The sequence below is a fragment of the Schistocerca piceifrons genome, chromosome 2 (assembly GCF_021461385.2).
Source record: "Schistocerca piceifrons isolate TAMUIC-IGC-003096 chromosome 2, iqSchPice1.1, whole genome shotgun sequence".
In the NCBI taxonomy this organism is placed as follows: Eukaryota; Metazoa; Arthropoda; class Insecta; order Orthoptera; family Acrididae; genus Schistocerca; species Schistocerca piceifrons.
Window position 1 is genome coordinate 132433186 of NC_060139.1, and position 15546 is coordinate 132448731.

The 15546-nt window shown below is 43.1% G+C and overlaps 1 protein-coding gene across 1 annotated transcript in view; it reads left to right on the forward strand.

The window, feature by feature from the left end:
• The first annotated feature begins 573 nt into the window (after nucleotides 1-573).
• LOC124777650 overlaps nucleotides 574-15546 on the forward strand; it is a 46405-nt gene continuing 31432 nt past the window's right edge. The window contains exon 1 of the mRNA XM_047253129.1: nucleotides 574-791. Within this exon, the coding sequence (XP_047109085.1) occupies nucleotides 656-791 (136 nt within the window). The 5' untranslated portion in view covers nucleotides 574-655. The remainder of the gene's footprint in view (nucleotides 792-15546) is intronic.

Sequence of the window (15546 nt, forward strand, 5' to 3'; positions counted from 1 at the left end):
TTCATTTATATTCGTGAGTTATAAAATAAGTTGGTGTTTCGACTAGAGGGCTGGATGTGGCGAAATGTGTTTAAGGCTTATTTGAAATTATTTAAACAATGCATAAAATGTTTTATTGAGAGGTCGCAAAGTGACGGCAAAATTTAAAGAATGAATTTACGTAAAATTATTGTGTAAATTGTGAATGGTGATCAGGGAATTAAGGCCTTTATTACGCTGAAAAAAACTTTGTCAAACGTCTTTTATAAAAGGCGTTTTGTAAAAGCTTTGATAGTGTAGTTTATGACATATTTCATAAAAGTTTGTGCTTGAATTTTGGCAGGGTAATAAAAATAAGGGGTCAAGACTGTTCGCTCGGCTTGGAGTCCGGAATCCCTGCGGCAGTAACAAATCTCGCCTGTGGTGGAGGTAGTTAGCGAGGGCGGAGCTGCGCAACAGGTGTCGGGACGCGATTCGCCGGTTCCCGGCACGGGGTGGTGTCGCTGGCGTCGCCAGTTCGGCGAACCGCCGGATCTCGCGCCACGCGTGATCGCACGGGGTGCTTCTCGTCGCCAGACGGTGTCCGGGCCATCAGTCCACCGTGAGTCGCGACAGGGTTTGCAGCGCAGCTCAAGGACACCTCAGCGACAGCTCGACTCCCAGCGCCCTCTCCGCCATGCGCACCACTCCTCCAGGCCGTCGTGTGGCGCCCTCTGACAACGCAGCCAGAGGCACCGGCCGCGGCGGGAATCGGTTGCGCCGGCTGCAGTCCCCCTCTGCCGTGCAGCGGAAGAGGGTGCTCGGGCAAAGAGGTGAGTCTGCGGCGCGGCTTTTTGCACGCTATACTTCGTTACTCTCTACTGACGAGGGCAAAGTAGGTGACTAGCGCTGCCGATACGCAAGCGACACAAACTTTTAAGTTTCTGTACTATGACGCATTACACTGTAATAGTTTTCGACGGATCATGTAAAAGTTAGGTTCGAACTTCTGTGTAGAAGATACGATAGAACTGCCCTACAATACCGTCACAAGTTTTATTAAACTTCATTTTAAGATGGCTGACAATGTTACTTAAGACTGTACTACAGGCCTTGCGAAATACGTAGTTACTGTCTTCTGATTTTGCTTTCTCCCACTCATTTCCCTTATTTAATACGTTCGTAGTCCCCCTCTGCTACGTTGACTGTCGCGATAAAAAAATATTGAGCGTGTAGCGCAACTGATAACAAGCATCATTAGATAGTGCCAGACGGCGTCTCATGTTGATAACGGCGCACCCATGCTGCTTCGCCCGGCAACAGCTCCACGTTGTGAAATCAGATGCCATCTTGCCGCAGTGCTGCCAACATGACTGCTGCCTTGGTGGGCAGACTGGGCCGCGCGGTGTATTTGCGCTGCTCGTTGCGGGCATTTGGACAATATTAGTTGCTTCTAAAAAAGTACTCCGTCCGCGTATCGAAATTTCTTTTGCGCGAGATAGGTACGGAATTGTTCTAGATGTACTCTGCCCGGAGTGAGTGTTTGCCGTTGTACTAGTGGTACCGCCGCACGATTTAAAAAGACGAACCGCCTGTTCTGTCACTAGAATTAGACTTCAAATTTTATAAACACGACTTGTGCTTAAGAATTCTTGGCTCATGGACATGATACTAATGATCTGTTCGTCGTATTTAAGTCTCTACTCGTTAATCTGTGTAGTCGATTTGTTTACATATTAAAGTGACGTTCCGATGTTGCAGCTAAATAGTATTAAAGAGGCAAAGTGTTATTAGCTGCTTTTCAGTTAATTATCCTCCAAAGTAGTCGTTACAGTACTTTTCATGTGGTTATTTAATTTAAAAAGAACTGGTGGGTTCCGTACGTAGCTAGTTTGGTAGCAAATGAATAATCCGCAGCTATTTCACTGTCACGTCTTAAAATATGCCAACATAAATTTTGTAACGTGCTTTCTATAAATATAGTTAATGCTGGCTGACACGTTAGAAATTGGGCTAATCGGTGTCTTCTTTGGTACAGTTTACAAAAATGATATAACCTATTAGCAGATTGTGCTCTCAAATAGTTCCAGGATCATATTGTACCGAGCTGTATTCTAATTTTGAATGTATTCTAAGGTATTTGCATAAATAGTCGTTAGCGACTACTTAATATGATTGGATTGCCTCTGCTTAGAAAGGATCGTGCCTGGCATAAACCTACCATCAGAGTTACCATAACAGGGCACAATTACGAACAGACATAATGCCAGGAAATAGTTGCTGTAAAATAGATCGTATGCTGAGCGTGTTAATGTCAAAACTAAGCTCTATTTCCTGTAATTGTCTAATAATAGTAATACATGCAGAACTAGTTCTGTTTCCTTTTTCAGTACGGTATTTAACTGAAAATAATGTAAGCTGCACTTTGATTCGTTGCCTCATCCTTCACTAACCTATTTTCAGTGTAATTACCACTCTCGTCTGCGTGATACACCATGAATACAGCGTACATGTGGAGTGCAGTTCACGTTAGTTGTGGCTATACCGGCTACATTTGGGAATCGTGATTGTGGAACAATAAAGTACTTCAGTTTTCTGCTACTTTTGCTTCATGTTTAATATCTTGCAACGCTTTTAGATCATATCTTTCTAGTCCCCAGGCGTTCATACATACAGAAAAATAGTTAAAATGTCTTTAATATACCTTCCTGTTGTTACCACCTTTAGTGGTGGGAGGGAGGATGTGGGGCAGTGGTTGGCGAGATATTGATAGCCAATAAATTGATTTTTCCAAAATACCATAGAGGAATAAACTGCGCTGTTTTCCGCAGAGGATTGTCTTCTGTTTCTTGGCATTGCTTACTGAACAGAGGGCTTAGTTTTGACACATTAAATGTATTTTACTTATTTTTTATTGCCTCCGCGAATTTAGGTTCGCCACTGACACTGGAGGTAACCACTAAAGTTTGGTAGGATATATATATATATATATCTCTCTATCTATCTATCTATCTATCTATCTCTCTCTCTCTCTCTCTCTCTCTCTCTCTCTCTCTCTCTCTCTGTGTGTGTGTGTGTGTGTGTGTGTGTGTGTGTGTGTGTGTGTGTGTGTGTGTGTGTGGGGTGCTATAAACCGTATACCTGTTGCCATAACGGGTCGACAGAAGCGTCAGATCCCACGCGTCGGCTTTGACCCGTGACGTAAGGGTGTTGTCGTGACGTCATGACGGCGCGGTGTTTGGTTTGTGTGGCGTTTGATGTTGTGGTTTGTTGTGCTTTCTGGTGGTATGTTCAGGGTTTTCGTTTATGTTGATATTGGTATCGGGAGATGTTTTTGAGCTATATGGGTCAAGGGAAGTGTTTGATCCTAATTTATGGGATCGGGAGGTGCTGTTGAGCCATATAGATCAAGGAAATGTCCGATTCCAGAAGATATTGTTTAGTGATATTTTGGGAGTTTGGTGATGTCGGTTGTTTCGTCATTTAGTGTGGTTTTGTATGGGGGTGGGTGTCTAAATTTGTTTATATTTAGTTTGCCCCCCACCTAAAAACACCCCATTTCCCGCGCTTGTCCCGTTAGTGTCATTAGGGTTTTTGTGGAAAGTGCGTGTGTTTTTCGATGTATTTTCGTCCTCGTCATGTGTACGTACCGACTTTATATGCGCCATATTGGAATCGTGGCTTATGGTCATTTCCGCCACATTTGTGACGTCATGGGTCAAAGCAGACGGGCGGGATCGGACGCTTCCGTATTTCCGCCATAACTGTCTCCCTGTCGCCGACCGCCTTATATAATGTCCTTTGAGTGTGGTAAAGTTTAAGGTGAAAAATAATAGCCCTTTGTTAACCCAGAACGAATTTGATGCATTTTATAGGGATGGTAGGCAATCAAAACATCTTAACTGCAGCTGTCTGTAAAGGTTCGTAATCTCTGTAACTGATAACGCCATAACCAGAGAATTGAAAGTGCATACGTTTTTCTAATCTGCCAATAACTAGGCTTCTACTAGACGTTTTACACACGCGCACACACACACACACACACACACACACACACACACACACACACACACGGCAACTTTCTGCGTCAGTTTATTTTTAAAAAACGTTGTTCATCTGCAAAATTTAATGAATGGACTTTGGGTTTTCATTGCCTACCATAGATAACCACTGAACAATGAACTTAAAATTTCAAGGAATAGAGGGAAAATACTGTAAGGCACACAATCGTACTGGGGTGTGTACAGCAGTTTAACGTTCGGATTGACGGGTATAAATCAAGACAGAGACTTGGGATGTCAGCAAATCAGAAGACAGAATGAGAAATGAAATTGGTTCAGTAGCGGACAGTTAACAATCGACTTTTAAGTCGCACGCTAGACGACTTGATTTTACAAAGTTCAGAACATAGTCTGCGTAGTAATGAGACAGTAAATGTGCTTCGGTAGAACAGCACTGAACAACGGTTTAATCTCTAAGGGCTCGCCGCAAAGGTCTGGCAGAGCATGATTTGGCAACTAGGCTAGACACGCAGTGGTGAAATAAGTGTGAGTCGGTCTTGTTATCGGCCATCAGTGACGCCTCGCTGTGGTGATAACGGACCGTGAGGCGGCAACGCGTATCGGGGCAGACGCTGCGCTCGCATTGCTTTGCTTTGCTTCGATGCTGTGTGTGTGTGTGTGTGTGTGTGTGTGTGTGTGTGTGTGTGTGAGCTGCAGAGGTCACGGCCAGAGTGTTCGTCAAACGCAGTTTCTGCTTATGTCTGTATATTTCAGTCATGCCTTCTCCAGCTGCTGCTCAAGGCATCAACTCGACGGCTGCTAGCGACTCGCTTGTTGACATTGCGTGTCGTGTAGCAGAGGATGCTGGGAAGGCAGCACAAATTGTCTGGTGTATGAGCGGAATAGTTAAAAATGTGTAAACGTTACATTTATGTGACTTACTGACGCAATTCCAGGATAATAAGGGAGAGTTAACCCTTTTGTTTTCCACACTGATTCCGTCTTTACATTCGGCGTTTAATTGCAAGCTGTCTGCAATACTACTCAAAAACGGAATTTGACTAACGTCCCCCATTAAACAGCTTAAAAGTAACGTTTCCGTCAATGCGAAGCGTGCAAAATGCTACACAACATACCTGCGTCCTGGGAGTTGACAGACCAGCCCGTGATTCTACAGTTTGACGTAGACGCCAAACAGCGTATTTCTCTGAAGTAAAGACCAGCGACTGTCAAATACTCTCGGAAAAAGCATTTCGTTTGAGACGGTGATTTACTTGTAATTTCTGTTGACACAATCACGTTGTACGAAGCAGCGATTTTGTCAACAAACAAAATTACAGTAGAAAATATACCAGCATCGACTTGAAGCGAAGTCAGAGATTTGGGATTTGTTATTCACTTACCCCTTCATTAACTGAGGTATTAAACATAGAAGAGGATGTACCCACTGAAAATGAAAAAAATACGAGCGAAACTTGTGTAATTAAAAACCCATCTTTCGAGAAGGGAATATTCGCATCATCAACTTAGATGGTAGCATACTCTTCAGGCGTACAAGACGTTTTCATCAAAGCGTTACTTCTAATCTGCAGAAAAATGTTAGGTATCTTTTAATTAGCACAGAATCACTGCTTTAGGCAGTTCCTAAATGAAGGGCAGTAGTGTACTACTTGATTAGGTCTCTACAGTGCTTAGTCAAGTGCGGATTTGCGTTTCATTGGCTTGTGTGAGCCAACTTGGATGTTTTCGGTGTGCAGTTTAGTGCAAAATACCTACAGGTCGACTTGAATTATTAAAAGGTGCATGAAGTTTCGCCAGATTTGTCCTACAGTGCTACAGGACTGTTAGCTGCATTTACACGGCGTGCTTTACATTTGCTATTATCACTGAAGTAGGCCACACAGTAAGACGTGATTCATAGGAAACATAATGTGAACGCATCTCAGAGCACGCAGCGTTAAAAGCAGGAAAGCCCGTGTCACAGCTTTTGTTCTTGATGTCTAGATATACAAAATTACTTCCTCGCAGTGCTCCTATGTTCACAGCATTCTCTATGCGAATCATTTCTTAAAGTACGCTACCGGTAGTGCGTACCTTGTAATAAAGTATGTGTAGGTTAGAGCGCGTCTGCCTTCAATGTGGTGATACTGCCAAATAGATAACGGTATTCTCATCACGTTGCGATCTATAGCTCTTTAAATCAAATGTCACTGGACATCCCAATAAACATAACAAAACTACTGTATTGTTATTCGGATGCTGCCAAAGAGAAATCTTCTGGAGTGATTAGTGTCGTCTGCAGTATGGAAAATAACTTTGACGTTGAATTGCTAACGTCGGTTCTTGCATTAGCGATTTAAAGTTATGTAAAACTTAATTTTTGAGTTCTCAGAGGAAAGACCTAGCTTGCCTGGTCGGCTGGAGTACGTCTAGGAAGACGGTAAGTTCTGTCTGGACGATAAGGATCTGCTAGCAAGTTCTCTCTTCAGAGAAAGTAACTTGCTTACTGAAGAAATAGCGCCTCTGTTAAAAAAAATTAACTCACATTATGCCACTGCGTGGTGGGATATTTTGGAAAAATTGGTTATAAAATGCCATTATCCGAAGCAAGATTTGGAAAGTAAAATTTTCCTTACACGAAATTTAATGTCTTTCTTCGGCGGCTCCAATTCTTTGCCATACTGCAGAGTAGAGGACTGGCATTCGATCCCATATCAGTCGTAGTACCATTACGCATCATTTCACTTCTTTCCACTGTTCCCCTGTTCACATGAAAAACAGTTGCACCTTGGTTCTGAGTTCACGTCAAACTGTAGGCCCCCTGCAGCTGACTGGTTGTCAGTTCGAAGGATGCAGGGTAATTGCGTACCGACTCTAGGTACGCCTGTTAAAGCTCTACTATGCTGCAACAAACGTTCGGGTTGTCAGCTAAAATTCTTAGTGTAATGGGAAATAAGCGTGCGCTTGTTAAACATTAATTTTCGTATTGCAGCTGGGTGTATTGAAGACTCACGGACTGGTAAATTTTAGTACTGCTACCATCTTTGGAACCTGAGTTTACAGGGACGTGAGCAATAAGCAGTTAAGTGACTCATTGGATACATTCGTAGAGTGTATTAAGATCCGAAAGCCCACCAAAATACAGGTCACATACGGTTAACTGAGATGGGTGAAAATAATTTGTACAGAAAGAGTACAGAGTGTTTCTATCTCGAAATTTGTAAGATTGCTGGGTACTGTTACTTCAGACAGAATGAGGTCGTCGATTATAGTATTGATCTCGAAGTCTCCGGTTTTGGAAGTTCGGTAGCGAAGGTCGGTGCAGTCCGTATCGTGGATTCGTCTGTTACTTATGCACTGATCACAGGAATGGATAGAAGACAGTTCTGTTTTTGTAGTGGCATATGCTGCTTAGAGATAATCACGGAGTAGAAAATCGGGTTTAAATTATGTTTCTAATCAGTGAAACATTGAACCTGTTAAAACTATAATGTTCAGCTCAATTATTAATAATCGCTTTACTTCGCCTAAACAGTTTAAGTGCGTGTAATTAATGCACACACAAGCGACCTTAACTGCTAAGGCGGATAAATGTTGCGCGCAAGACGAATCTCATTACTGCAGGAATCAGGTATGCCAGACGAAGAAAATCACTATTTCCTAAATTGTGGTCGTTTTTCCGCGTTCCCTTGCTGTTAGTATAAGATTGGTGTACACAAAACATCCTCTAATAGCCTCAGTAAGCTTCCACCCGGAGCAAAATAAATTGCCGAGGCTTTGGTAAGTCTTCCGTGGTCGCGTCAAGATTGTTCAAGATTCACGCATGCATCTGTACAAACGGGTGTAATGGCTCTGTAATGCAGTGTATTCGTTGTTCCTGTGAATTGCAATCCCAGTATCGGCACATCTCAGACGAATCTTACGAGGGGCACAACTTCTGTTAAGAACTAGTTAGCCACTAAATAGCAGTGACTGCCAGAAGTAAAATAAAATTTTCGGAGATCGAATACTGGCTTCTGAAAGGCAATAAGTACAGCACGACCAATTGACATGCCATGTTAAAGCCAACCTTCAGGTTGGTGACGTCTGCACCCTCAGGTACACGCAGTAACAGCACAGTCATGTATCTTGCTGTTACACACATGCTGTAACTGCTTACGTTTGTGCGGTGTTGCAGACATCTAGAAGTGACAGGTTGGCTGCGTTTAGTAAAAGCCAACTACGCGGGCCTGGCGTACTGCCTTTCAGCCACGAAGAAGGGTTGAGGTCCCCCTCGCTCGTCTTCGTATAGGCCAGTACTAGGACTCGTGGTATCTTGCTCCGGCGAGAGGACCCTCCTGTGTGTGGTGCTTGTGGCGTTCAGATCACTGTGCGCCACATTTTGGTAGGCTGTATTTTCGAACAAGAGGGCAGCGGCTAGCTGCCCTCTACTTTAAGTGACGTTCAAACGAATGTAGTGAGGTTTCTACAGTTTCGTGATTTGTCTCCGAAAGTTTTAGGGAGATGTTCTTAATATGTTGAGTGACTGGCTTATTCATATTTTTTGTAGTGGTTTGCCAGTTAAATTTCCCTGTACCTTTCTTTCAGCTCTTGTATGACTCCATACCTGTTGTAATACCGAGCGTAGCACTTTCCGCCCTTTCTTAGTTGTCTTCAGGCGTGTAGCTCATCGGGAGTTACATGGAGTGCCTGGCTGCAGTTTTATAGATTTTTCTCCTCCCTGTGTGTGTGCAACAGTTCCTGAAATTTTATCCACATTAGTTTTTCATGAGTGTAAGGGCGCTGATAAGCTCGCCGTTGAACGTCCTTAGACCCCCAACACACACAAACTGGTGGTAGAGATTTCTTTCTTGGAAAGAAAGACGCTAACCTTGGTTGTTAGCGTGGAAGATTTCTCGGTGTACGTAAGATAGGCGCGGTGCCAACACGGCACCCGTCCTGCTTAGTCCACACGGCTTGTGTACATTGCGCGCTGAGCTGTGGCTGCCTACAGGTGTTCTACTGTTCTGAAAACATGGACGTGAACTTACAATCACAGCGGCATTATCTAAAACAGTGGAACCTCATCAACATATCGGTATGCGGGTGTTTAGTGTAGGAAGTAAACGTTGTTACTTTGTTCGATGTTTCTTGTTCCTGAATAACCTCTAATATGAAATACCCTGCTACTGTCAGCCACTGTAATTAGTTGTAGAACGATCTTTAGAACCGCTTCCTTACATGCCATGTTCTAATATGGAGCTAGGCTGAATGACTTCCGAACATGGCCGAATCTCTTAAATCTGCTTATCCGGCTTGAAAAAAGCAATATCGATAGTAAGAAGCATCCAATACATTGCTTCTCCTGGAAACACTAACCAAACTTAGGGAATGGCAACTGTCTTCCATTTTCCAATTAGGTTCACTGAGGAGCGAACGGTTTCTGTTGTACAGATGGGTTGTAATACTGACGGAGCCAAACATATGGAGCATACATGGAAGAAGTGTGGCACGTTTAGCGCTTCTTACAGTGCCACGCTGCACTATTCTGCACCATATTTCTGGAAGGTCTGTGGCTTTCAAAGCGAAGTAGTATGTGTGCGAACTAGTAAGATTGGCTATTGCCAGATTTCTTTCTAAATCTTGCCTAACGCTTGTGCAACTTGTAACTGCAGGCACATAAGGGAGAAAATTACGGACATACCTTAGCGTAATATTTAAAAAATATTATGTTGGTCGTTTGTACCCTTATTATACACCGGCACAAGAATTTTCACATCTTGGACTTAACGTAACCATGTGAATTCATTTTACGGAAGATTACGCACTATAGTGTACCATGCCTATGTTTTGACTTCCGAAAACGTGATTGAGGGTTGATGAATTTACTCCATCTCGTCCCCGCGTTTTCTCTCTTTGGCCGGAACATAATCCATTGAAGTCTCCGTCAAGAGCGACTTTATGAGGGTTACTAATGCTTGGACTCAGGAATACGTTACCACTGCTTGGCGTCGGTTGTCTCCTCAACATATTCCCGACAAATCGAAGTTGTGTGTAGATCTACAAAAGACGCTGTATGCTAGATTTCAGTTGACAGCCGGCTCGGGACACTGTATAGTAGTACCAATCATGTAGCACTCGGATTGAATCATCGCACCCAAAACGTGTAATAATTTCGATCTGGTTCTCTTAAAAGGTTATGCCAGCGGATCTTCCCAGAGAACTAAAATGATGCAACCTTTGACACATGAAGGGAAAAAGTAAAAACTACAGGAAAGATAGTGTAGCATGGATTACTTGGCGTAGAGGTGGCAAGTCATCCGCACGAAAACTTATTCGAGGTATGTGAGCCTAGAGTGGCTACATATGTGTACCTAAAGTAAGGTATTAGAACAATTCCAAGAGTAGGGTAGTAAAGGAGGCCTAAACGTAACAGGCGAAGAGTTGAAGCGCACAGATTAGCGAAATGTCAACTAGATATAACTGGCGCGGGGAAAACAGGAGCAATGTTAACTCTACACGGTGCCCATATGATGTTTATAGGAAATAACTCGATACGGTAATAGCAGAAAAGCATCGAAGCAAGTGACGTTTAACAGGTCTGAGTGTGACGCCGATTCCCCCTTGAATGAGACCACAGGGAAGCTAGAATAATATTTGTGACATTGTCAAACTGTAGCAGCGGACATTCAGAAAATACGAGCGACACTTGTAGTTTCGCGGGCGTAAATTTTCGCCTTCGCATTTAATGTGTCAAACACAAAGATCGGGTGAAACGATGACAGTAAGGAAAACTTCAAGAGCTCATTTGTTACCTGAAATGTAATCACTGTTAATGTGAAACAAACGTTAGTTTCACTTCGGTTATCGATATAATTTAGTAGTTTGAAGATGACTTACGCGAGAGCCTAATAACCACTTACTGCAAATGTACGCAAAGAATCTCTAACAATAACTGGCTGCAGGAAGATGTCGCTCTAGCCATGGGTCGCACCATATCAGATACAGAAATCGTGCTAAGCTCAATGAATACGAAACGTTGCTAGAAAATAAGTTAGGGGCCCCACAACAGCGTGGTTATAAGCGACCAGGTGTACAGTTCTGACACTGGTGTGCTGCTAACACAGAGGCGGCAGAGCGAAGTTCCCAGCGTGTCGTTGAAATGTGGGTAATTCCATATCAAGGCCACGTAAGTTTATGGTGGAAAAAAGAATGGAATGACGGGTAAACTACAGAAAGTAAACAAAACGTCAATGTTTAGAGAATCTGGTATACCGGAAACAGTAAAAACTGTTACGTGATTTGATGAGTAAAGCACTTTCTTTACGACATACTGTAGCTGTGCACTTAGGCTTCAATTTCTCCACGGGCGTTGAAGATTTATAAATCTTCTGTCCTGTGGCAAATGCCTCATGTTTTGAGAAAGGGATTCAGATTTAGCGTCATGTTTCTGTAGCGGTGACAGCGTGGTAAGAGTACGCAGTAAGATCTCTTACGTGAAAAGTGAACGAGTAGCTGTGAACCGAATGCAGTGTAGCGCAGCGCTTCTACGTAGAGCGGTGTCTGGCGTCTATCCTTGACCCACAAACCAAACCAGATCTGACATGGCCTGAAAAATAGCTCTAATGGTCCACTGTGGCTGGAATTCAGCCAGCTGGTACTCCTCGAATAAGTGGCGTCAGGATTAAAAATGCCGATGTATCTCATTGACTTTGTAAATGTTGAGCACATACGCTAGTAGGAAAAACTTCCTTCAGAGCTCAGTGGTGTCTGTTTTCAGTCCGCTGCGACTGAGCATATTCTTCCAGTGCACTGTTAGGTTGTAAGACACGACCTGCTTAGTTATCGCATGTCTACTCACGTAGCGTGATAAGAGACTACTTGTAAGAGAAAGTTTTCAGGTACTCTCCATCCAGGAGAATTTTTAGTCTGCTTGTTAATAATCTAGACTGCATCACCGAGAGTAATCGGACAGTAAAGTACCATATAGCCTTTTATCAGTGCTGATGAAGCAAATGAAGTAGCATTTTATCTCTTAAGGTATCGGGATCTGAACAGCCGCTGTGAGAACTAATTTGCTGGTGGTGTCTGATACTCCCAAAGAATACAGCATTATTCCCCATAACCTGTGCAAGCATCCCTGATTAGTGTTCGTATGCGAAAGGAGGAAAGATTGCCAACTATCAAGGTCGATCGTGGTTGCTTTTTAGGATGGCCTAAATAGTTACGGTGATTTCACACAGATCGGTATTCAGTCTTCCTGGCAAATTTCATGTCTCATCACACCAGCGTCACACACACAATTCGGTATAACATCATAGAACAACCTCAATGAAGCTTGTAAGTTTCTCGCAACACGCACACGTTTCCTGAGTTTACGTTGTAGTCTAATTTGGAAACTGATAATCTCAGCGCCTGAAAACCTGCGGATGTGTAAAATTGGTTACTCAGTTGGTGTCATGTTTCGTATTTACTGAAGATACTGCTTTGCAGCTCTCCATAATTACTCTCTAGCTGTTGACAGGTGTGCTTCGTGGGGTCCGCCATAACAGAATGTTAAGTGGCCATAGGTTCGTTTGAACACTTGCCAGACAGGCTGTACTGCGCATGCGCAGCTACGATGACGTAGGCAGTCCGTGCTTGATGCTTGCTCTGCTCATACGCTTTTCGTCTCACTTCCGTGTGGAATTTCGTGCGTGGCGAGGCATAACGTGTCCATGTTGTTTAGAGGACCAAGGGAGTTGTACCCTGAGCAATTGTTCCATCAATTCTACCCAGATAAGGAATGCGAAAAGTTTGCAGTTCTTGGCATTTCAAAACTAGACTCCACAGCCCAAAGTACCGTAACATTTTGCTATGTAGTGACTTTGACAGATTTTTTTGTTCTAATTTGTACTCTGCAATAATATGTAGCATTTCCAATCAGGTTTACTTCTACACAGCACTGCAAGGAGCTAGTAAGATGGAATATAAATGTCTTGCAAATAAGTTTCTTGTGTAGGGTACACCAGAATAAAGGTCGATAAATATCATGGCTATTTCAGAATGTGTAAAAATTAACAAGGTTTTCTGAGGGGCAAAGAAACTGTAAAACTGACAGTTTATATTCTACTCTAGTAATAAAGCCATTTGGGGAGTTAAAACAATAAAACACGGTATGCTGCCAGTCTACAATTCAGCATAGGGCATTCTATAAATTTAAGATGTAAACACAAATTAAGAAATGAAGTCAGCTCTAGAGGAACTACTAGACAAGTGCCTTGTGATCGGAAAAGTTTCACAGAAGGCATATTTGTTAGTCTGCTACAGCTGTCAATATATTTGACAAAATATTTAGTTCAAAACTACTGACCAAACTTGCCTACTTAGTCAGCTTAGTCAATGTTTACGTATGTTCGTACGTATATAGCATTAAGAGATCTTAGTGTCATATAAGGAACAGGACATCAGAGACTACTCCAGCAGCGTCGGAATTTCGTAAACACTACTAAAATGCTTCATTCCGCTCTAACTGTACATCTTTGTCCAGATGCACTCTGAAGTACCTGATATTCAGCTTTTCTGTGTGGTTTTTTGTGATATTAATTTTCTTGGAGGTCCAGTACTGTATTCTCATGTTTGGTCCTTCATTATCGTATGTCGTTCGTCCCATAAAATGAAAATTAGCACTTTAAATTGAACGAAGTTGAAAGTAGCCAATAGTGCGGAATGAAACACTTCGTTTAAAGTAAACTGTCTCAGCGGGAAAAATTAACAGAAGCAAATTTCTCTACAAACTGACAGAAATACCTTCATTAAGACATTAATGGCTGATTACCAATAACGTGGAAATAATATAAAATCAGAAAATTGAATCCACTAACTTACTTTGGTCTTTCATGTTTATGAGAATGTATATTAATTCACTTCATGGCTCCGGGCCACAGAAATGTTTTGTTTCCATTTGACGTGAGAGCTGTAAACGAAGAGACAAGCAATATCACGAAACATACACACGGGTCACGTGGAGGACGCCCCACCATAACTCAGCTCGCTCTAAGCATGCGCGAATCTGGCAGCTTGGGCGCGCTAGAAAAAATTTTCCGGGTAGCATCTCGCTACTTACTGCTTCTGCTCATACGGCAAACAGCCACGCTTCAAGTAGCCAGAAGCGGGAGAAGGCACTACTAATACGCGAATTCAGCTCTGCGCATGCGCACTAGCCCGCTGGCAACTGCTCAAACGAACCTCGTGTGTAGTTTAAGTAGTTTAAGACGTAATCGCAGGAGGTAGATCGTAGCACATAGGTATAGGGGTTCCATGACCATGCCGAGGTCACTGTCAGTAATTCATATGAATGAGACGTACTAACATAGCCGGTTTCTTTTCTGTAACAACTCTTGATCCAAACCGCGTCACATTCTGCAAATCGCGGTACATAGTACTGCAAAACTGGCCAGTCTTGATAGGTTCAGTGTTTCACCCGGTGCCCGACAACAGCAATGAAAAGAAACGGGGTAGAATGGTAACAGTGGAGAGTTAAAGCAGGAAGATTATCTACTTGAGCTAATAAACTTTTGGCCGCGTGCAGAAAGTAATAGGCATCCTTATCTTCCAACAACTTCCAACTATAATTCCGTTAGTGTTCTGTATGAGGCGATAAAACTAAAGGTGTACTGTTAGATTGTCAGTTCAAAACATGTCACTGAGGATATTCGTGTCTTCGAATAGTTAAATGAACATTTAAAACAGCAACCTATACACCAGACTGAAAATCCCGCCTTGATTAATTTAGAGCCCAATCTTCAGTCATTGTGTGGAAAGGGCGCACCACCACCACCTACAGTACAGAAAGTCTAGTAAATAACCATAGTGGTAAGCACTCGGTTTTTGCATGGTTTTAGCAGATGTACCCCAGTGTGCGCTGATTGGTTCTACTTAAGTCAGTTACGGATCTGAGAGGTATTAAGTCTCGACGCTGCCGGATTATAGTGTTTGCTCGAAGCTTAGCAATCGTGACGTCCAGCGAGCTGAAAATTTGTCATCTCAAGTCTCTGACAAATCTACGCACCCAATAATAAATACAAAACATTTAGAAGCTTTAAAATAATTATAGAAACATTGTACCTGTGAGGCTTCTTTGTGGTTGACATATGCCGCTGTCTGGCTACTGTTGTAGACTCAGTTTAGTAGCCTTGTTTTTCGGACTACTCGAAACGGAGCCCTCCCAGGGACTGTTTTATGGTAGGCACCTTTAGTGCCGGGCGGGACGTTTTGCGAAGCCAAAAGGCATCAGCAGAGGGCCCTGAGAAAAAATGTCCCACAGCTTAAGGAGAGGGACGACTGCTTTTCCCCAGAGAGCCCCGCCAGGAGCGGCTGGGTACGGGAACGACGATACCGTATTTCCAAACCGGATACGAACCAGCGCTACATCACCTGCCTAAAACTCTGCGTATACCTCAGGGACCATCGAGAGGCGCGGCGGTGGAACATTGTATATTACGAAGAACGGGATCTTGGCTTCACCGCCTGTACAGCAAGGTGTGCTGTATGCTGATGATTTCTTTGTAATCGAAGGAGTAGAGGGAACCTTTTGGAAGCTCCCCTCTTCCTACGTTCACAAGACCTT